This window comes from Syngnathus scovelli, chromosome 5, assembly GCF_024217435.2.
Source record: "Syngnathus scovelli strain Florida chromosome 5, RoL_Ssco_1.2, whole genome shotgun sequence".
NCBI classification, from domain to species: Eukaryota; Metazoa; Chordata; class Actinopteri; order Syngnathiformes; family Syngnathidae; genus Syngnathus; species Syngnathus scovelli.
In genome coordinates this window covers 6979953-7002399 of record NC_090851.1, presented here as the reverse complement: position 1 = coordinate 7002399, position 22447 = coordinate 6979953, and the positions used below count along the sequence as shown (strand labels likewise).

Genomic DNA, 22447 nt, shown 5'->3' with positions numbered 1-22447 from the left:
AGTGCATACATATACATTGCCATGGGAAGGCTAACCACAAGATGCATTAAGAAAAAAAAAAAAAAAAACATCCGTGGGGTTTATAATGCAAGACTAGTGTTTCAAGATTGTTTGTTATGTTATAAAACTATGGGTAGTTTTAAAGAATGATTTTTATCGGGTTTTTTAATAGTTTGGAGTAGGTATACACAAAAAAAAACAAAAAAAAAACAAAGAGGTAAAATCAATACAGGCATTTTTAACACAAAATTTATACAAGAATACTGGAAGACGAAAAAAAAATCAGGCTACTCTCTTCATTTGATTGCAAGGCATAGACAGAGCATGACAATATGAACTTAGGGGAAAAGTCGTTTGATTACCAACTATTGCCGATGATTGCTCTGCCTCATTTTTTTGCAACTTTCCTTTCCGTGCTTGCATGCAAGGCAAATTCTGTTCCTGCATAACTCAACGGTTCATTTTTACTTTAAATGACAAGCTCACTGACAAGTAGCTGATAGAGGCTCTATCCTATACGCAGTTGATTTGTCTGCCTCATGCCTACAGACTTGCACACAGACACAGACATGCATGCAGACACATAAACCACTGATATTGATGTTGATGTATCTTAGATATTCTTAAAATAATTTGTATGTCAAGCTTTTATGATACTTAATCAGGCTCAGAATGCCTTTTATTGTCATTATACATAGTATCACGAGATTAGAGCGGTCCAACAGTTCAAAATAAAACTTTAAAGTATATAGAAAAGATAAAGTATACAAAAAATATGATAGATTAAGATACCAGAATTGTTATCATAATTGGTAATGTAAACAAAACAATACCTATTCACAGGAAAGTGTTTAAAACTACTTGTTGAAGTGAGAATTTCATTTTTTTCAAACTTGAATTGAACAAATAATAACAGTGGATATTGCTGATGGAATACAAAATATGGTTTTCACTTAAATTAAGACTCACTGGAGTGCAGCAATATCAAATGACTAATAATGAAAAATGATCATGAAAGAAATTAAATCAGAATTTACCGTCGGAAAATGTTTTTTAAAATGACACCGAAGAAATCCGGGTGCAGGGCAACTTAGCTGACAAAAGTAATTTATCAACAAGTAAAATCTTTAATGCTCCTAGGTTTTAGTATATCGGGTAATTTAAAATCACAGCTGGTTAAAAATTGACAAAATGTAATCTTGATCACTGTCACCCATGGTCGAGTTTGCATGGAATCCTGACAGTGTTCTTTCGTCTGGAGTCGTGGCTAAGGGTTGAATGTTCTGGCTGTAAAAATGCGACTGGTTCACTTATAAATATGATAATTTTGCTGCAGACAGTTGAGGGAGGTAAACCAGTAATGCTAGTAGGAAGACATTAGAATTGTGCATGAGATAACAAGTGGGGGCGGATGACGACACGGTTCAGATGAGCACGATAACCGGCCCACAGACGCACTGCAGCAGAAAGAAGACTGGAGCCACCTGATCCATAACAAAAGATAAAGCTAGCAATCATATTGCAGTATTACGTCTTTGGTTATTGACCCCCTCTGTAGTACTAAATGTCAAGGAGCCATGATTCTTCAAGTAACTTCCTCCCCAGGCTTCAAAATTTGGATGTCTTAATGAAGAAGGCCATAGGAGGAGAGGGTGGCCTCATTGACAATAATAACAACCACGGTATAAAATTTTATCAAGCTCAGAAGGGGACACCGGGAGGTAATTGAATGTAGTATAAACAAATCATAAAGTCCGCTGTACAAAATGAATGTAGGTTTATACTGATTGTGTGTGTGTGCGCATGGACAGGCACCAGAGGGAATGGGGCTGGCTCTTGTGCCCCCCTATAAAGAGAAAAGAACACGGCGTCTCTAAGGTAGCACAAGTACAGTGCTTTAAGCTTACTCAACATCGTCTCCTTTTTTTGACGCTTTAGTGCAACCACGGGAGGTAGACTGAGTTTTTTTTAAGACACCCCGCCTCCTTGAAGAAGCTATTGATTTCTCTTTGCTTCGTCTCCTTCTATCCTGCCCTCCGTATGAGTGCTAGCCAAGCAGTTGGGCTTGGCACAAAAACACAATTATGAAAATGGACCTGTGGGTTGTTTCGTTTAATCTGTATGTACAGTCCTCCAGTCCAACTGCTACGACGACTATTCAAATGGGTTGCAAAGAGGTAAAATTGGAAACGTTCAACCTTTTGCATTATGCAACAGTTGAAATCTGTTGGCATCTAAAACACTCCTGGCCCAGATGATCAGAAATGCACCCAGTTCGGTGCAGACTCACACTGAACTGTTCTCATGTGCTTCAAAATCAAAGTTGATGCCTCTTGTCACATACTGACCGCCACCAATTTACACTGAGGCATTTACAGCAAAGGGCTCAGACAGCAATTCACCTCTTCTCCATTTTCACTTCAATGATTACTCAAACCAAAATGAAGCTAACAATTTTTCAAACAGTACAGCTATGTTTGACATAAATAACATTAAATAATTAAAACGCTTAAAATTATTTAGCCAGCAAACTATCCATCCATCTCCATGTGTTTGTAGACAAACAAAAATCTATCTATGTGTCTATCTGTCCTTCTACCCGTTGATCCACTCGCCCACCCCGGCTACCTGTCCGTCCGTCCATCATACATACATCCATCTGGAACGGTCAAAGAATTCTTGGTTCTGTTCATTACTTATGGGCTGAAAGTGGAAAATGAACACACCACAGCTGTCTGATGTGTGCGGCGCATGTAAAGTAAAAGGTGACTTTTATCTACGTCTCATGTATCTTAATGTCCATCCATCCATTTTCTGAACTGCTTTATCCTCATGAAGGTCGTGGGCGTCCTGGAGCCTATCCCAGTAGTCTTTTGGGCAGCAGGCTACATCCTGAACTGGTCGCCAGCCAATCACAGGGCTTTTAATATCCTATAATGTATATCTGACTTTGTTGTAATAAAGATGAATAAATTGCTTGCTTGCTGAAAAATACATTAAAAAGGACTTTGACAAAGACGATAAATCATGAAATCATAATCACTTTTGAGTCGTGAAATAAAAAAACACAAATATATTATTTTCCAAAAATTGGTCAGCCTCAAAATACTACAAAAATACTAAGAAAAAGAGCATCGATGACGATAAATGATAGCTAGCACAATCATACATTTCACCACCTCAGATAGCATTACCAGTACTGCATTGGTGCGCCCCAAATAGTAAATTACGGGGGGTGATCAAGGTATTCCAGAGAAAAATGCCAAAAAGTGTCAGAAAGTTTGGTCTCAGTGGCCCATGACCTGTCACTCATCTCAGTCACACTCTACTTCACTATCCAGCACATATTATCAACTGGGATTTCACTTAACCTTGTGGTGGTGCTACTTGTAGCATGGAATTATTCCTTGTGACTGAATACACAATATGAGGAAAAGTTGAGGATATAGTTTTTAAGTTGATACTGTTGACCAGTGATTTTCAACTCCTTTTCTCCTGGCACATACGTACATGTGCTTGAGAGATCAGGAAATTATTTTTTAGTTAGTGCATGTATAGTTAGTACAAATATCGTACCATTGTTCATCTATCTATGCTAGTGACATACAGTGACAGACAAAATAAGTGCTTGGGCTGAAAGAAGTATTGGGGAACACTGCCAGAAACTACAATGACTATTTATTGATAATCGGATCAATATATTTCCATGTTTGCTTATTTTTTCAAACTGTTTTTTAAAATGCAAATGTACCTAAATAATTGTCTTGCTTCACATGATAATAGTGATAGAGTCTCCAACTTTTTCGAGTTGATCCAACGTGTATGGGACCATGCCAAATCTCCTACCAACTGTGAAAACAGCAAGACCTTGACATTTGTCCACGTCACATCCTTCTGCCTTCTCACATCAATCTGATGCCGAAGAAAAGCATGATTAGTCCCGCCGCATAATAGATGCATGTGGTGGGAAAGGTCAGCAGTTGTCAGACCTTAATGCCTAACCTTTAAAGTGGGGGTTGTGTAGAGGGAAGATGAAATTAAATCAAATGAGCAGTGGGAATAACTTTTTGAAACACAGACTATTTATGTAAGTCAATAAATGTTCATTTTACATCAACATGTGAAACACGGTGGATAAAATGCCAAGATCACAGTTCAGGGAGCACAAAAACACGATTCTTGATTTGTAAACGTGATTACAGATTGTTGTTTAACAAAGTTTGTATTTGTCAGTAGAAAAAAAATCACAGCCACAATGAATATATCGTATTTTCCAGACTATAACCACACTTTGAACCCTGTGGTTTATAGTCCAGTGCGGCTTACCAATGGAGTTTTCATGATTCTTGATGATGTATGATTTGTGCATATTCTCCTCTATATAGAAATTAAACATTAAAACACCTGTAGGTTGAAGCGCTGAAAGTCCATTGACCTAAAAGTGTAAGACTGTCTGCAACATGAAATAGTCGTCCTTTAATTATGATTTGAAATAAACTTTCTGTCAATAATATGAGCAGCTAGCGTGCAGCTAATGTTTTGATTTGTAGCAAATGCAGCTAATTTTGATTTATATTACTTTACTGAATATCCATCCATCCATCCATTTTCTGAACCGCTTAGTCCCCACGGGGGTCGCGGGCGTGCTGGAGCCTATCCCAGCCGTCATCGGGCAGGAGGCGGGGGACACCCTGAACTGGTTGCCAGCCAATCGCAGGGCACACAGAGACAGACAACCAATCGCACTCACACTCACACCTAGGGACAATTTGGAGTCTTCAATCGGCCTACCAAGCATGTTTTTGGAATGTGGGAGGAAACCGGAGTGCCTGGAGAAAACCCACGCGGGCCCGGGGAGAACATGCAAACTCCGCACAGGGAGGGCCGGAGGTGGAATCGAACCCGCACCCTCCTAACTGTGAGGCGGACGTGCTACCCAGTGCGCCACCGAGACCCAGTGCGCCACCGAGACACTTTACTGAATATCCATACATAATTTTTTTTTGAATGGCTTATTGTAACCTGGGCGGGTTGGAGCTTATCCCAGCTGTCATTGGAGTAGAGGTGGGGTATGCCGGCCAATCACATACTTCAATATAAATAAAATATATACCATATAATGCTGCGGGGCAGTTCATTTAGTGCAGCCTCTTCTCCGAAAATTCAAATGCAAAGAGATAAGAAAATGTTGAAACACAAAACAATAAAAAATAATAGCACACCAAGAAATGTTTTATGTAACATCTTTCTATGAAATACACACTTCGAGCAATCATAAAATGGGCCAGAAACTTGTTTTACGTCAACATTTCGAAAGGTGTGACTCAGCAAAATGTAGGTGTTGCTTTGAAATATGTGATGGACATTTGACTCCGTTTTCTTTATCAACTACAGGGGGAACAAACAAGTTATGTTTTTGTTTTTTTGTTAGCAGATGGCAAATGATGAGCTATGAGCAGAATAATTTAAGATCTTTTGAAGGTTGATTTTCCTGTAGAATTTATAGCACATGGGACTAACTTAAGAGTGCCTATTGTGGTCACATCAACACGTGTACTCAATTCTTCCTCGACTGTTCACGACAAGATTGATCAGCACTTATTGCACACAATCAACTTGCGATATAGTAATGAATTATTTAAGCGCTTGATTAGTGTGCCTATCCTTAGGAAAAAAAATAAAGAAACACAACAACATTAAATATGTATCCCATCAGACGGTCCACAAACAAGCTGAGTTGAAAATATGTTGTTGCGATTTTGGGCATCGGAACAACAAATCTTTTTCGGGTGCCTTCCAATGTGGTGATGATGCACTATATAAAATGTATATTACAAATATGGAATTGATACTAGCATAAAACAGTAGGAGTTGGAAGACTCTAAGAAGCATTGCTCCTTAGGGAGGAATGCTTGAACATTTCCACAGTAAATAAGACTTTCAATCTTCACTTTCCACCTTGAAAAAGCTGTTTTGTATGAAGAACTCATTAAAACACGCCGCCTCTATCGGAAACAGTGGCCTTAATGCTTCTGCCTTACGAGCAGCCGGAACGCAGCCTGCAGCATTTAAGGCTATTTCCATAACACATATAAAACAGAAGGCAGGCTGTAGGAGTCGTGATCAGGGCAGTTTCACAGCTGCCATCCCAGGAGTGTTGTTACTGCACTGGGTAATTGGATATTCAAAAGGAGGCCTTCTGTTCAACCTATACTGACACCAAGCTACATTTATAATCGTGATGCTGATCATATTTTTCATATTAATGACTACGAGGACTGATAAAGTGTCAGATAACTATTATTTATAGTATCCAGTCTCAACAGAAGTGATATGATGGCTGAATCCATTTCTGCATCATAGTTTACAAAGTTTGCATTTTTTTCCTTCTTAATTATCAGACTAATAATTTAACCTAATATGGGTCAATTTATTAAACAAAAAATGATCGATAAGAGAGTGACTGTCCCAGTGATATTGTAAAAAACTATTACTACTACTATCACCTGAGTGATTTTAGACTGAACATATAAATATTTTTGTGATCATGAATTGAATTATCACTGTTAGTGGTATTATACAGTGACAACATTTCTAAATATTAATAAAAAACCTCAAATACACCATAAACCCATCAAAAGTATTGGAACCATTTTTATTTTTAAAACAAACGTAAAATCAATGACCTAATTTACTCAATGCTAGGCTCCACAAATATACAAAACATGAATAAGATAACAGTGACCAATATACTTCATAGTGTGGGAACTTGATTAAAACAATCAAAGCTTTACAATGACTCAATTTCAAAACACTTTTTTAGGCCCGTTTTTAATGAAGTACAAAGTGTAAGCATGATATCAAGCTACATTTTGAACTGACAATATTCTAAAGGCTTTAACGGTAAAGTTTCAGACCGTATGGAATCATTTTCTTTTACGTGAGAACTGAAGACAGTGATACCAGAACTTCAGGGACTGAATTTCTTTTTTTTTTTATTGCTGTCATGCAACATGCATACGCACTATCAAACAAACACTCCCTCGTTATCTGAAAGAAAAAAAAAAAACTACTCGGCAGATAATTGACATAATGGAGAAAATAAATAGATCATAATCATAGCAATAACAAAATTCGGTTAAGAAAGTGACAGGCTCAGCCATGGTATTTGTACTAAATGGCTCTTCATGGCACCAAGGAGCCCGACCAGAAATCTTTGCTACCCAAACAAAACAAAAGATCGTAGTAAGTGTTTGGAAATAGTGAAGCAATTAAAATCTGGAAACTTGCAGTCTATGCAGTTCTCTCCTCGTTGTGCAACGTCTGTCTTCCATATTTGCACTTTACAAGCCATTCCTAATATCAGAATTAACTCAATGGAGCATAAGCAGACTTCCACGCAGAATTGTGGTGTTTTGACTAAGAATTTATATGCTTCATCACAAGAACATCTGCGAGGCTCTTTACTTTTACGGCACAGTAATAGCAAATTTAAAACTTATAGCATAATGAAACCTTAATGACTATGGGAAAGTTAATAACATGGATTTAAATGTAATCACAAATACACTACATATTTTCAATCATAGCCACGAACACATGTTTTTCTGGATTAAAGGTTTATCAATTTGGGGAGAAGAGAGGTGTGGACTGGACTGGTCGCTAGTTAAGTAAATAGTCACAACCACACTTGCAGACAGTTTAGACGGGGGGTTTCAAACTCACCAGCTTACGCGATTTAACGACCCTCTATTTGAAATCAAAGTTTAAGGTGAGAAGAGCCTGCAAAATTCATTGTGCCATATCTGTTTAACCATTACGGGCTACCATAGCTCAGGCTTCCGACAGCTTCCTATGGTGTTTGTTGGCAAGCTCGCCAAAGGATATAAGGAACTTTTTTTTCATTTGATTGCCACGTGATTTCAGATGGAATTCAATTCTGTTTGCCATGTGAAAAGATTTTTAGTTGCGTCTGAGAGCACATTTCAGAATAGTGTGTGAGCATGAAAAAAACAATATTGAGAGCACCATGAGAGCATTTCAGTAGTGTTCACTAGTAAGCGTCGAGAGGTCATTGTGACTTGTCAAGATGACCATGTGCCTTTTGAGAGCCAGTATGTTCTTCACTAACAACTTAGTAAGTCAAAGTACTGGTTTGAACTCACTCTTCATTATCTTTAAGCCATACTGAGGATCATATTTGCTTCCTCCCTCAAGCTGAGTTGCTTTTAAAAATAAGAAAATTTGATGTGTTAAACCAAAGTACAATGGACGGCGAACGCCGCTAAACATTTTTTTTAAATAAATGTATATGTCCCGTGTATAACGTATGTTGCATCAGTTGGGAGTCCTAGCGCAAAACACTCAAGCAACATGATTGAGATATGAAGATAAGACCCCCCCTGGTAAGTGAGTGGATGGCTTCTTCTACCCCATTAATCAAATGACAATGCACTGTGACTAAGAGCAGCTTAGCGGGCCTCGCTTGTCTCCATTGACTCCACTTTTCACTTAGCATGGAACTATGCATTCAGGCACGATGACAGCAATGGATGACAAATTTAAGAGACTGTAACAACTGCAATGGTTTCCATAGTTACTGAAGCAAGTCACCCACCACATTTGCAAGTGACAGTGCAGAAATGCAAAATAATGATGAGATACTGTGAGCTCTTAAAAAGTCCGTTTATGAAAGAGTTTCATTCATATCAATTTGTGTAAAATTATCTTTATCTCAGGCTCCATCGCAATTAGAGAAAACTGCAAGAATGCTCCCCTAAATCAATTTAGCAACAAAGTAATCAATGAATGATTTTGAAATAAATAACGGCAAGCAGATATTTAAGTATACAATGACTAAAAAAATAATCACAACATAGTTTTGTTAGATAACTAATTAGAAGAAATGTGCTTTTATATAACTACCCAACAGAAAAAGAACACAAACAAAGGGAGCAGATGTTCACATTTCAAAGTGTAATTTTATGGCCTAAATCCTAGCAATTTAGCAGAGTATTTATGCCAGTTTAGCTAAGAAAACAAATTGGGTACAAATAGGCTATAAAAATATTGCTTAGACTGGAGGTCGGCAACTTCAAATACTCAAACCAATTTGGACCATCTCCTACAGGAAAATAAACACCCAGCGCCAAAACGATTCTGACATCTTAAGTGAGGTGCAGAGTATAAGCATGATTGTGAACATATTCCACCATGTATTGAGTCATTTTAATGATGAAAATAAATCCTTGTTTGAAGATTACTTTCAAATAAAATAGTCAATATCCATGAGTCATCCTCACATTTATGCAATGACTAAATAGCTAAATTATCCACCAGCAGCAAACCAAAATTTTGTGTTTCTATTCCATCAAGTGTGTGCAATCTGTCAACCCAAATTAAAAAAGACTATTTAACTTAATGTGAAATATATTTTCATAAAATTATAGGCAAATAATATTCATTTTACCTGGGTAATGAAATGTTCACTCCTGAACCTCAGCGTAAAGCAATGGCACATCAGACCTGTTAGACGTCTCCTTAATTTTTACACATGATTTTTAATATATTTCATGTTGCACATATTTCTTGGATTTCCATTACATGTTGACAATTTTATTTCTATTTGGAGTTAAATTGTTGACATTTTTCTCTTGTTCAGTAATATTCTTCAAGAAAAGTTTGAGGGACTTTACCTATCTTAGAAAATATGATAATTGTCTCAGATTTATATTTTTTTAGATGATACTAAACATTGCTATTCAAAGTGTTTTGTGGCAAAGATTAGTAGGCTAACTTAAGATGTAAGATCATTAAAATAGATTTAAAAAGCAGGAAAAATAGATCTGCTTTATATGCATTACATTTTATCCAAAATAATTTAAGGACAAGGGTGCAGAGGAGCTCTGACTGTTTGCCTTGGGCATCCAAAAACAGCTCGAGCATTGATGACATGAGACAGCTGGGAGCTGCAACAACCCATGTGAATTGCATGACAAGTTGGCCATCGAAACTTCATATGTACATCAGGGTAATATGCTTCAATTGTGCAGAGATATTCTCACTATAGCAACGGGACACTTTTTTTCCGGTTGGTTGTTAAGGGATTGGTGAGGTGACGAATGGACAGCATGAATGCTAGACATCATCTCCAACTGACGTGTTGTCAAACACATCACAATTATCTGCCAACTATTTTTGTTTGTTTTTAACATGTTTAAGCAATCTGAACCATGTTTTTTTTTTTAAATATGTGGAACAATACAGGCACGAGTTAGTGTACGGATCTACTTGTCACCATGGTAATAAAAATGCCAGACAGCACCTATAATTAACAGAAACCAAGGTACATTAAAGACGCCACATAGGACCCAAGACAAGGTGGGTGGCATGGTTCATGTGTGACAAAGATGACACGACATGTTGCCCACACGACTCTAAAATGCTCCCAAAATTTTACCATTTCCTGTATTTTTGTTGCACTTCTCTTCCCGCTCCATCAACCACATGAGCCAAATTAATGTTTTTTTTGGTATGGGGTGAATATGAAAATGCAAAATACCAATACAGCCGATTTTAGAATATTTTTATGTGTACTTGCTTTGTGCTCAGAGGATGACAGTATTGTGTGCATTGCTGCCTAGCTCTTGTATATACAAATAAATGGTATTCCCAGTTTAACGAGTTGTATCTATTTTTAAATCATCAACATAAGGTTCAAATAAATAAATAAATAAATGAAAATTTTAGTACGTACATATTTATTTAATTGTTTATTTTTTCTAATTTTAACTCTGATTATTTTTCTCATTGCATGAAATGCATTTTGAAACAATAATTGAAAAACTGAAACTATCTTGGGCCACAAAAAATAGCATGACTGGCTTGATTCGGCATGCATCCCTTGCGAATGACATCATCAGTATACGACGTAAAATGCTGGTGTCATCATAAAAAGTATGAGGATGTATGTTTAAACATTATGGATGAAGTGGCTGGGGAGAGGGAAGTCTGGGAGTCCCTCCTGAAGCTGCTGCCCCCGCGACCCGACCCCGGATAAGCGGGAGAAGATGGATGGATGGATGGATCATTTTACATACAAACTAATTTTAAGAGATTAGATGCTCAAAGATGAAACTAGAGCTCTGCAGTGAGTCAAACCCATCTAGTCAAGATACAGTACACTTAAAAATGGGCCAGAGACAAATGACTATGCTTCAGTTCAGCTTTGCAGAGTAGCTAGTACAAACATCTCCTTCTTTTTGTGACACCGCAGGGATTGTTACTGCTCTGTGGTGTACTTGTCACATGTGGCACAGGAGCAAAGACTGTTTGTTAGCCCCCGTCTCACTGGAGATGTCCACTTCAGTCTAATCTCCAGGGAAATGGCCACAAGAAGTTGGCTGTCAGATAGGAGAGCTGCTGGCCCACAACAGCATAGGGTCAAGAGTGGAAATATCCCACACATTGAGCAAAAAAGAGGGATCTTTCGTAAATGTCTAATCGGGGGTGACTTGAATTGAGATGCGAATTGGCTGTTAAGAACAAATGCTGGATCAACATTTGTGGATTTGAGTCAGAATAAATCATGACAGCACTTGCAAGTTAGTATGTGTGACATGTATACTATGTACATGCATCATGTGGAGGCAAGTGGGGTTCTTCAAGCGATATGCCCAGAAGTGTTTGTGCATGTATAGGAATAGTGATGTCATTATGTCCAGCAAGCCTATGTAACTTGTAACTTCATATTAATATAAACCTAAGGAACAGTTGGCTCCTCATCTCATTGTAATGCACAATTAACAGGATGTAAGAATAGAAAGACAGTTGCAAAGGCATTTACGCATTCAATTTCAACTGGTCAAATTAACAATGCTTCGTCGCCCAATTAACAAACATCAGAGCATCGAGTGTTGCTCTTACAGTAAGCATGATACAAATGAAGACCTCCACCTCCGCATTCAAACAGCGATTTCATTTTAGCCTGATTTGCTTGTCATATGCAAACATGCATGCAACTAACTGCTATGGCAGATTGCATGCACACAAAAGTAACTCATGACATTCCGATGAATTATGTCTCACTTTATGGAGGAATGTTAAGTGTTCTGTAAAGGCAATTTCAAATGAAACCTTGCGTATAAATGCACTTCCAATGTTCTGATATTTAATGATGTTGATTGATGAGCTTCAGTGCTGGCTGATTTGAACATGTGATCCATTAGTGTAGTGTACTCGAAATAGCCACAGCCGAGCCGAATGTTTACATATCCATGTTTGCGCAATTGAGCGTGAAAAAATGAAATTTAAGTGCATCCATTTGCACGTGCAATGAACACACCCCGGAGCACATATAGCATTTTATACAGCTTTATACATTGGAGAGTTGTATGCATTTCCCCCTGGGTCTGCTTCCAATGCAGCAATTTGAAGCATTTTCTTTAATGCCAAGTATGATGTTTTTGTTTTCAAATTGGTCAAAAAAAAAAAAAAAAAAGAAAGGAGGGCCTAACAAACTAATAGATTTCTCTCTTGCTACGTCAAATTAGATGTTAGTGCAGAAAATGTGGTAAATGTAAATCACTTTCTGAATCACAGCGTACACATGACCTGGAATGTACCTTGAAAAAACTGTATTATACCACAGATCAGCAAACATCTCATGACAACTTGGTTTATCATGCCCCACAGCTACAGCAATTTACCTTCCATGAGGTGTGGGGAAAAAAAAAAAAAAAAAAAAAAACTGTAGCTACCAGTCAAGCAATAACACCAGGTGGGTGAATGCATATGGATTAAATTAACCGTGAATAATAATTTACATCTGGATTGCACTGCATTTTACACTACATTCTAGTGAACACATATTGAAGCAATGTAGTTAACAAGTAGTACTTATTCAACATCCACGTACAGAATAGGTTTGTAATTTTATTTATTTATTTTTTGCATGGATACAGATTGTTTCAGTTAGCTAAAATAGCTACTAAGGCTTTATGGGTAGAAATTTTAGTAGCATCCTTGATAGATTTATTTTTAGTTAGTTAATTTGTATTTTTTTTAAAAATGCCTCACTATACTAGAATTGAACATTGAGATGAATACCACTTGGTCCCAAAAAGCTCATTCAATCTTAAACTAGAATTTCCCATTGGATGAGGAAAGTGGTAAGAACCATTAAATATTAACTGCTGCCAATATTGTAACACCGCAGAGCAATTTATTTTATTTTCTGTCTATATGGAACATTTATATGATTTTTTTTCATGTATTGTGAACAGTACGATTTTTTTTATGTATTGTGAACAATACAAATATTTTTTTAACCTAATCTGTAGGTGCATATAAAGAAGCAGACACTTTTTATTACCAAAACATAACCATTATATTAACCATTGATAGTTTTAAGGGCAGCTATTGTATTTGGTGGCAGTCAAATATATCTGGTATTGCAGTTCTTTTGGGTTGTGCTTATTTGTGCTCTATTTTAAGTACTGCAAAGTATTCAACAAATTTGACTTTCTACCAAATGCAAGGTAGACATACCTTGTGAAAAGCACCACGATTTATGAAGAGCTCATATAACTGGTTCAAACCATTGCACTTTAGCGGTAATGAACTATCTGGGACAAAACCATCTTTTTCCCCCTTCACTCACCTAATTAGTCAGCAGTGGGCAGCGCCTGACATCCTTAGCTTGCGTTATTCAGCATTTGTACGGTGGTAAAAAGCCGCGGCTCTAATTAGGAGGGATGATCTATTTTCCATAATGAGAATTGATTGCTTTTCTTCTGCACCACCAAGCATTTTCTATCTTTCTCTCACTCTTCCTAAATGAAGGCCCCGGTCTCTCTTGCTTGTTCTCTAATGCAGACACACTTCAGAGATGTACCTAGAAAAAAGACTAAATGAAGCACTGTGTGATTAATGGGCCTAATATCCAGAAGATTTGATTTGGCGATGACAGCCCACTTCACCTCAAAAGCCTTTTGATTACCAGATTTTAATTCAAGGGAAAAAAAGTTAAACTGCTAACAGACGAGGGAGCTATTTTGGTAGATAAGCACCCGTGCACCTGCCGCAAAAACGGGTACAAATTCATTTTCAAGTCGAGTCCTGCGTGGTTGGAGTCATACTGCACACAAATCAGCTTCACTCCCAATGCACCTGCTAATTTGGTGACAGAAAGTCGCAAGCACATGGTCATTTACATGCAAGGGCAATGGTTTAGTTTAGTAGAAATGAAAAAGTCTGAAAATTTATTTGGAAGAACGTGAATTTGAAAATTTGATTAATTAAAGAATCACTCCAATTCCTAATCTAGTTTAAGGCCAACATTACTGGCTCTGAAAGTTATGGGCAGATTAAATTGACATGGCAGCACATTTAGGCCCAATCTGAAAAATAAATCTAACATACACCAAGCCAAAAGCCAAAAAGCCAAAAGCAATGCAACAAATTAAAGTGAACAGACTGTTGGGAGTCTATTCCAGTGTTTACGATGATGTTGAGGATAGCAGGGAAGGCTATGCTGGCCTTAATAGCCACCCATTGCTATACAACCCCACAATATTCACAATTTTCCAGCAATATGAGTATCATCGTTATGGTATTTAAAGTTTTTTTTTTTAGCCGTTGCCCTTTTTTCCCCTCGAGCAACCACAAAGTTATCTACTAATTACAATGCATAGCGTTACATAAAATAGCTTAATAAATCGTCTGCATCATGCAGTGCGCCGAAATTAGACAACTTGTAAAACAGTGAGCCTACACTATAATCTTGTCACTTCCCATGGGTGTCAGAGCATCCTGAGCTTTGAATACAAAGGCAGCCGCTCTATGTGGCTTTGCAAGTTGGTGCCGATGTTGTGTAAACACCGCTGCTGCTGTTTGCCACTTATTTAGCACATGTTAATATTACATGAGAAAGAAAAGCCCTTTGATGATGTGAGTGAACACTCAAACTGGGGCTTTTCTCTTCAGGGAAGATGGAGATAGGTGGTGGAGCAGGCCCTTTGAGATATATTTCACTTGTGCATTAGCAATCCAGCATATAAGGAATTTAAAATGAATGGAATAGTTTTTGTTGTTGTTGATATTACAACTTGCTATAGCTTACGCCACAAGCAGTAGTAAGCAATGGGATGAAACAATTGATAATGAATGCATGTTGTTATTATTGGCACTCCAGTCAACTGAGAGCTGAAATGTCTTTATCATTTTGAATTGTTTAACAGTTGACAGCAGTAAAACACACATAAATCTACAGGACTGAAGCAAAACCACAGGGACCCAAAATGAACAGTGTAAGCGATGAAGTCATGACTTTGGGATGGGTTTTTCTAATCTTTTGGGGGAAAGACATACAAGTCACGATTGAAAAAGTATTAATTTTGATTCAATTAAAACAAGATGGTAAGGCCATTTTTTTTTTCAAAATACATTAAGTTTAATTTTTCAGGGGGGAGGCATTACTGCTGGCGTTGAGCAGAAATATCACATTTCCAAAACCATGACTTTTCAGATCAACAAACATATGGCATATTTGCTGAGACATTAACACTGCAATGTCAAAGAGACAAGCTATTTTCAAACATTAGACCGGCCAACATTTCTTTAAAATAACAGAGCCAAGAGTAGACTAACCTATGTCATAGGAACAAAATATAAAATGACCAAATTTGGAGGAGGGGCCGAGCGTGAATAGCAGAATTCACATTTGACATAAATTGACATTTATAGAAATGAATAATTAAAAGCAACCCTCCAACAATGATTGTTGTTGAAGGCCAAAGTATTGTTAAGCGTAAAAATGAATACAGACATCTTTTATTATGAAATGTACCTACATTCTCTTTTCAAAACCTACCTTCATAACTAAACTATGAAGCCATAAAAAGGTTCTGGGTGCAGTTTTCTTCTTTCTATTGCCAGCTATTAACCAGACATGTAGCGGTTGTCTGTCCGACAGATATACAAAATTTAACAAAGTGCTCTTAGAGACGCACATGATCCCATTCAAATGCTCGCATTTGCCTTGTGAGCATTTTCACAGCGCGTCGAAACACTCAAACCACAATGTCATCAATAGAGCTCAACGTGACAAGAAGTTTTAGTTGAGAGACTAGACTCAGGATAACGACTTAACCTGTCTGTGAGGGTAAATAGCCAGGTACACGACTTAATTTTTCAAATCCAGCATTGATGGTTTTCTCTTAAGACACTCTGAGCTTGACGATAAAGTTACAAATTGGACCAGCAAACCAAGTCTGGGCCCAGATTGGTCGCTGAAATTTTAGAAGGTGGTCCTCTGGCTGAAGGATCATAGCAAGAAGAAAATCTTGGAATTTGGAGGCAGGAAATTGGCAACCAAAGTTGTAGGTTGGTTGCAGAGGGGAGAACATCATAAGGCTCTGATGATGAAACTAAACCCAATGGACTCTGTCCATGCAATCTACAAATATTAGGTTTCATTTGAAACACATTATTCCTAGCACTGTATTTGTAGGAAATCAAGGTCATAGTGTTTTTTTTTCCTCAATATGTTCATTAAATGAATGTGTCCTCAGATTATAAACCCAAAATTAATCACTGTATGTCAACTAAGACGAGCTCAATGATTTTCACGTTGACACACATGGATGTTGTCACGGCATTATTCATGTTAAAAAATATAAGATAATAAATGACTCAGAGATAAAAGACACATTATGGGGCATCTAAAGTGAAATGACTAAACCCCCATAGGCTCATGACAGTTAAGGGTTTCTGATTCACTGTGTACTGTATTATAGATCCTACTTGGCATAACATAAATACGCTAAATGTTCCCCTTTTACTCTGATTTCGCAAATCTCGTTTGCTTAATGCACTTTGTGTCACATCTTAAAAAATACGGGAATCTCAATGCCACTTGGTTTGTATCACTGTTACAGAGCAGAGCTTTTTGGGGAATTGTGCCATTAGGTTTGTCGAAGAACCAAGTACAAATTGCTCAACAAAGGTTTGGTCTGATGTGTCACAAACACTGCCATCAATCATTGCGTTCTGTGACGATAATGGGGCCAGGAATTGTCTTTTGGGATGTGGGACTGTCTTTTATAAGTACATCCTTAGTGGCAAAATAATTTATTTTTCGTGGTGAAAGACAGTAGAGATGTAACAAAAAGATTCTAAATGTCAGATTGAGGTTAAAAGATTGTTTGATTGCATCCTGGAGCACAGCTGTTTTTCTTCAAAAAATGGGCTGATGACCAAATACCCCAGAGGCATAAGTACTGACTCAGAGATATTACAAAGACACCAAAAGGGAACTCGACTGAGGATCTCAGTGTTTGTAATCGGGATAAAAGTCTGAATTTATGTATTTGGTCTGTATAAAGAGGGTGTTTATTGGTTTGTGCTCCATATGTCTGATATCAATACCATTTCTTCATTATTGACACAACTTCAAAAGGCCACAACAAAAATGTTCAATTTTAGTTTGTATATAAAAGATTAGCAGTCACACATTTTGTTCAATTAATCCTGTATGGGAAGGTCATCCAGGGTAATATGAGGTAAAATAGAGGATGAATATTTCCATTGCCGTGTTAAAGAGCTCAGCCACAAAGAAAGATGAAGTAGTATCAAAACTTACTCCTCACACTATTTATCTAAGATTCAAGATTCAATATTTTTTATTGGAGCGTTACAATAGAAAGTATTGCAAGAGTACTGTACTTTATGAGGAAGGCTAAGACAAAGTCAAGGTCAAGGGAAACTTTTACTCTGACGTTAGAAAATGATGAAGCGTAACGTCCTCTCTAAGTCTAGGAATTTCTGGCACATGCACATTTTCCCTGCAGTGGCAATAAAAAGGAAGCATGGTGACTTTTTAAAAGATTGGATATTCATCATGTGCTTAAATTAATAATAAGAACATATCAGTAAAGAGTGTACTAATGCACTGATGGAAAGCTGGGCATGCTGCATTACTAAAATGTTATGAGGATGCAAAGTATATATGGAAATGTGATTGTGGGTGTGTAAGAATGGAAAGAATAGATATACATATATCCATCCACCACAGGAAAAATGCACTGAGGATAGTGGAAAGTAATTAAAGAAAAAATGCTGGGATATCATGAGACCTTTAACATGAGGTTAGAGTGCTAATCACTCATATTTTTTTATAAATGTATACAGTACATAGATGCTAATGACTTATTTAGGTCATTCCCATCTACTCGAATCAAAGGGCACATTTGACATCTCAAATGCACTCCACACTTTTTTGACATTTGTATCTGCCTAAAATTTTGAAAACCGTGCATCATTATAATTAATTGGTACTTTGTGTTGTTGGATCACAAAATCATTTGCAGTCAATTTGTGATTTTAAGATTGTAAATTGTGAAAACATTTAAATGATAATGATATTTTCAAGGCACTGCACAAACCTATCTGCATTTGATTACACAAATGACTTCAACCACAAATCACAATTAACAAAACCACAAAAAAAGAAACTCTGAGAGTTGAGGAATTCAACAAAAAGTATAGTAGATTTCATCTGCCTGATGTCCTTGGTTGAATAAAGTTTGAAGGTCGGGCATAAAGGACCAAGTGCAAGGTTGACATCAGCCAGGTATCTCAGCTCATCAGCAAACAGTTGGGGTGTACCAAAAGGTCACTCAAATCACTCCCAGCTCAAGTCGTCTTAAGTGACAGTATGTTAAGCAAAAGGTTACTTTGAATGGGCCATGAGAACAAAAAGGAACTCCTACTCAAGGGCAGAGGAATTTATCACACAGTAGTTACATTTAAGCCTTTTGAAAACCTTTTGAAGACCTTTGTGAAGCTCAAGTTTCACTTTCAAATTCTTAAAAGAAAAAAAAGTATATGGGGATGTGGCATAATCACAAAGTACTTGCAATTTCATTAACAAGGATATTAATGGAAACCACAAAGCTGGATTTAACCATGAATTCTTTTTCACTTAGTAATACAGGAAAAGGGTCATATGGAAATGGGGCCTAATTGCGATTGACTTTTAAAAATAAATGATCAAGACACACAAACGTCAGCATTTGCTGGAATTTTTCAAAAGTGGGTTGATTCGGCAAACTGAGACCATCATCATAAACACAAAGTTCCAAAAGTTGCGAGATGCCAAACCAATTTCCAGTATGGGTCATTAACTAACATGGTTGGTCAACATGACGTTAATATTGTACATGTAGATATTTTCTGCTTCTCAACAACAATCAAAGTTAGTCACATGCCGCATTATTATCATGACCATGTTATATTTAATAAAGAAGGACAAATGGCAAAAGATGTAGGAGAGAGTGATCTCTGCAGTTACACAACGCTTACCTGTATGTGGCATGAAGTCTAGTCAAGCTCACATTTGCTATCATTTCATCTCTGCGGGCTCACGTGAAAGCAGTAGCTTTATTCTGGTTATCAAAGCTATGCAAAGTTTGCCAAATTGGCAGCAGCCTCTCCATGCATCACTTAATACATGTCAGGATGCTGAGTTTCTTTTCGTTCTTTTTCAATGGGTCTTGTTTGAATTGCCTTCCGTCGGTTAAAATTGTAATTGTGTCCCAAATGCCCTGACCAGCTTGATTCTATATTTGCACATGCTATAGCTCCTAGTGAATACGAATGTGTGTGTGTGTGTGTGCTATTGTGTGTGTGAAGGGGAGATAGAGAGAACGTATGCACATGTATAATTTATGACTGACCTCCACAAGCTTGTTGGCATGTTCACGGAACACCTGGGCATACTCCTTGACCTCCTTCTCATTTCCACTCTTGGCCGCTTCGATGAGCACCAACAGAGGGACGTTGGTCTCCAGAAATGAGTCTGAGATGTGGTCCATCACTGCCTTTCTCAACTGGAATAGAATACAGATGGAGTGAGGGGAGTGGGTCAAATAGTTCACAATATTCATTCATTAAGTTTATACTGGAATGATCAAGAGAACGAGTGCGAGAGAGAGGGGGGCGGGGGGAGAGTGAGAGAGAGTGAAAGAAAGAAAGACATGAAAAAGTGGAAGGTAACTCCTTTTTGGACGAAGTGCAGATTGCTTACAAGGCGTAATTTTTCCCATAAGGCTTTTTTACGAGGGTGAGACACTGCAACTTTTATCTTTGTTTATAGAATCATTTTGGAGCCAAGTGGCAAGGGACTGGTAGTTTCATGAGAAAGTAAATGGACCCTTGTGGTACTACTCACTGGGATGTCTGATGGGATGCTTGAGGGAACAGTACAGAAAGCATGACACACAGGTGCTTTATTTTACAGAGGGATGGGCTTACTCATATAAAGACACACAAGAAAAGAGAAAACCAAAAAACAGGAGTTTGCTTCACACATATATAGAGTGCATATAATATACTCCATCGTGAGTGACAAATCTATTGATTTATTTTAGGCATTTTAAATAATTGTTTGTAATGGTTACGGAAAATGTAATTTCACATCATACTTGAACTTTGACTCCATGGGTATGTGTTGTATAGGTCACTACAATATTTAATGATGTTTTTCACAACTGTCATGGTGACACGGTAAATAAAATGCAGAGACACATAATTATTTTCACCATTTGAGTAACTATTGTATCGATCGAACTGTATCAGTATCATCCACACACCAGCAAGTTGTCATTAACTGGCAAAGAAATGGACATAGTTTGGCTTTCTGTGCTCTACCAAATGACAAAATGACTAAACCACAAACATCTTATTACTGGGGCCTTAAAACATTTGCAAGAAACTGTCTAATAAGCATTACGATGAGAACTGGTCATTGGGAAATATAGAGCTGAGTTAGAGTAAACATGATTATGGTGATAAGATAATACAAAAAAAATTGCATGTCACCTAGAAAAATTAAAAACGTGTTTATTTTAATCTCACAGGGGGGGGAGACAACAAAGTAGAAGGTCTTTAAAACAAGATAATCCGTCATTAGGACCTCTGGTGAGACTAGATTAAGGTTCCTCTAGTGGACATGACATGGCTGCTCAAGCTGTAAACAACCTGAAGCCAATGTAATGTACTATCTAAGCACCACTTTATCAAGAATGGTATAATCCCGGATCAGTGATTTAAAGAGCCGCAATGCCAGGTACAGAACATGATGGTTTATATTCTTTGGCTCATTGGAATGGTGAATGTTGCGTATGTTTCACTGCATCACTGCGGTTGTGCATCATTGCTATCCAGTTATCTGGCGGTAGAGATGTGAAATGAGGGCAGATATAAATCTCACATTTGCTGCACAATCTCTACACCATTTTTGCAGAAGGCAAAGGTGCGGCATTATTATTCTGGGATTTAGGGCGGAAAATGTGCAATATCCCCAGATTTTTTTAGCTGTAACCAATTCTGAGAAATAAATGACATGCTTGACACAGGAATTATTTTGGGCATTAGATTTCATACTTTTACAATCGCTAAGGAATGGTTCACACAAAACTCTAGTTTTGCAGCATACTCAGGGATGATTAAAAATAACAACAGAGATCCTTTAAATTGTATGAAGAATAAGTGGATAATTAACTAATTCTAGCAAAAATACATTCGCAACACAGTGCTAGTGAAAATTGGAAATCCAGCAGAGGTATTAAAAAACAACCTTCATGACGCAGAAGGCTGAAGAGAAATTTCAGACTTTGTGCTTGAGTCGACGCTACAATTACTTGCTGGCAAGCTAGCCTCTAACTTTCTAGTGGACTTGTTCAATGTGCCTGGATGATTAAGTTTAATTATTTTCAAGAGTGGTTCTACAACAGTAATGTGTGATTTAGTCAGATTCAAATCAACAAACACAAAGCCAGGCCTGGCTACCAGAGGACATTTGGGGCCTGCAGAATGACCACAATAACATCTTGGGCATGTTCTGAATGTGAGATACCTTGTCCGCCTATCTCTAAATCAGACATCTGGTCGTATATGTCTTGTGTATGCTGCAGCTTTCAAGAAGCAACACAAAGCTAAGATTAATCACAAGAGATCACATATGTTGCAGAGGTGGAAGAAGCTAAAAATTATTGACAATATTTTTGAAGGACATCAGCAAAGTATGTAGCATATTGACAAGTGATCCTTGAGCTCTGAAGATGAAAGAAACCTTTTGCTGAAAAGAAACTGCTGAAAGAGACAATATTATTCGTTATTATTGTAGTCAGTGAGATGTTTCTCAATATATATAGTTATAATTAATATTTTAATATTAATATTATTAATATGGCAATTAGCAAAATAAGACATTTTTAGACGGAGAGCTTGGGGTCATTCAATTCAATTCCATCTTCAGGAAAGTAAAATTGACAAGTGAAGAAACACGGATATCAAGAGTTCTAACTGTTAACAGTTGCACTTTGCTTTGTGTTGACTGTTCTTGTGATTCACAACACATCGTCGGATACCTTGGGGTCAGCACAGG

At 37.4% G+C, this 22447-nt stretch overlaps 1 protein-coding gene across 2 annotated transcripts in view; it reads right to left on the bottom strand.

Annotated features, from left to right (window-relative positions):
- Window positions 1-22447, bottom strand: part of ctnna2 (catenin (cadherin-associated protein), alpha 2) — a 190208-nt gene that overhangs the window by 34452 nt on the left and 133309 nt on the right. For both annotated transcript variants that reach the window (XM_049719420.2, XM_049719419.1), the window contains exon 9: window positions 19737-19889. In XM_049719420.2, the coding sequence (XP_049575377.1) occupies window positions 19737-19889 (153 nt within the window). The remainder of the gene's footprint in view (window positions 1-19736; window positions 19890-22447) is intronic.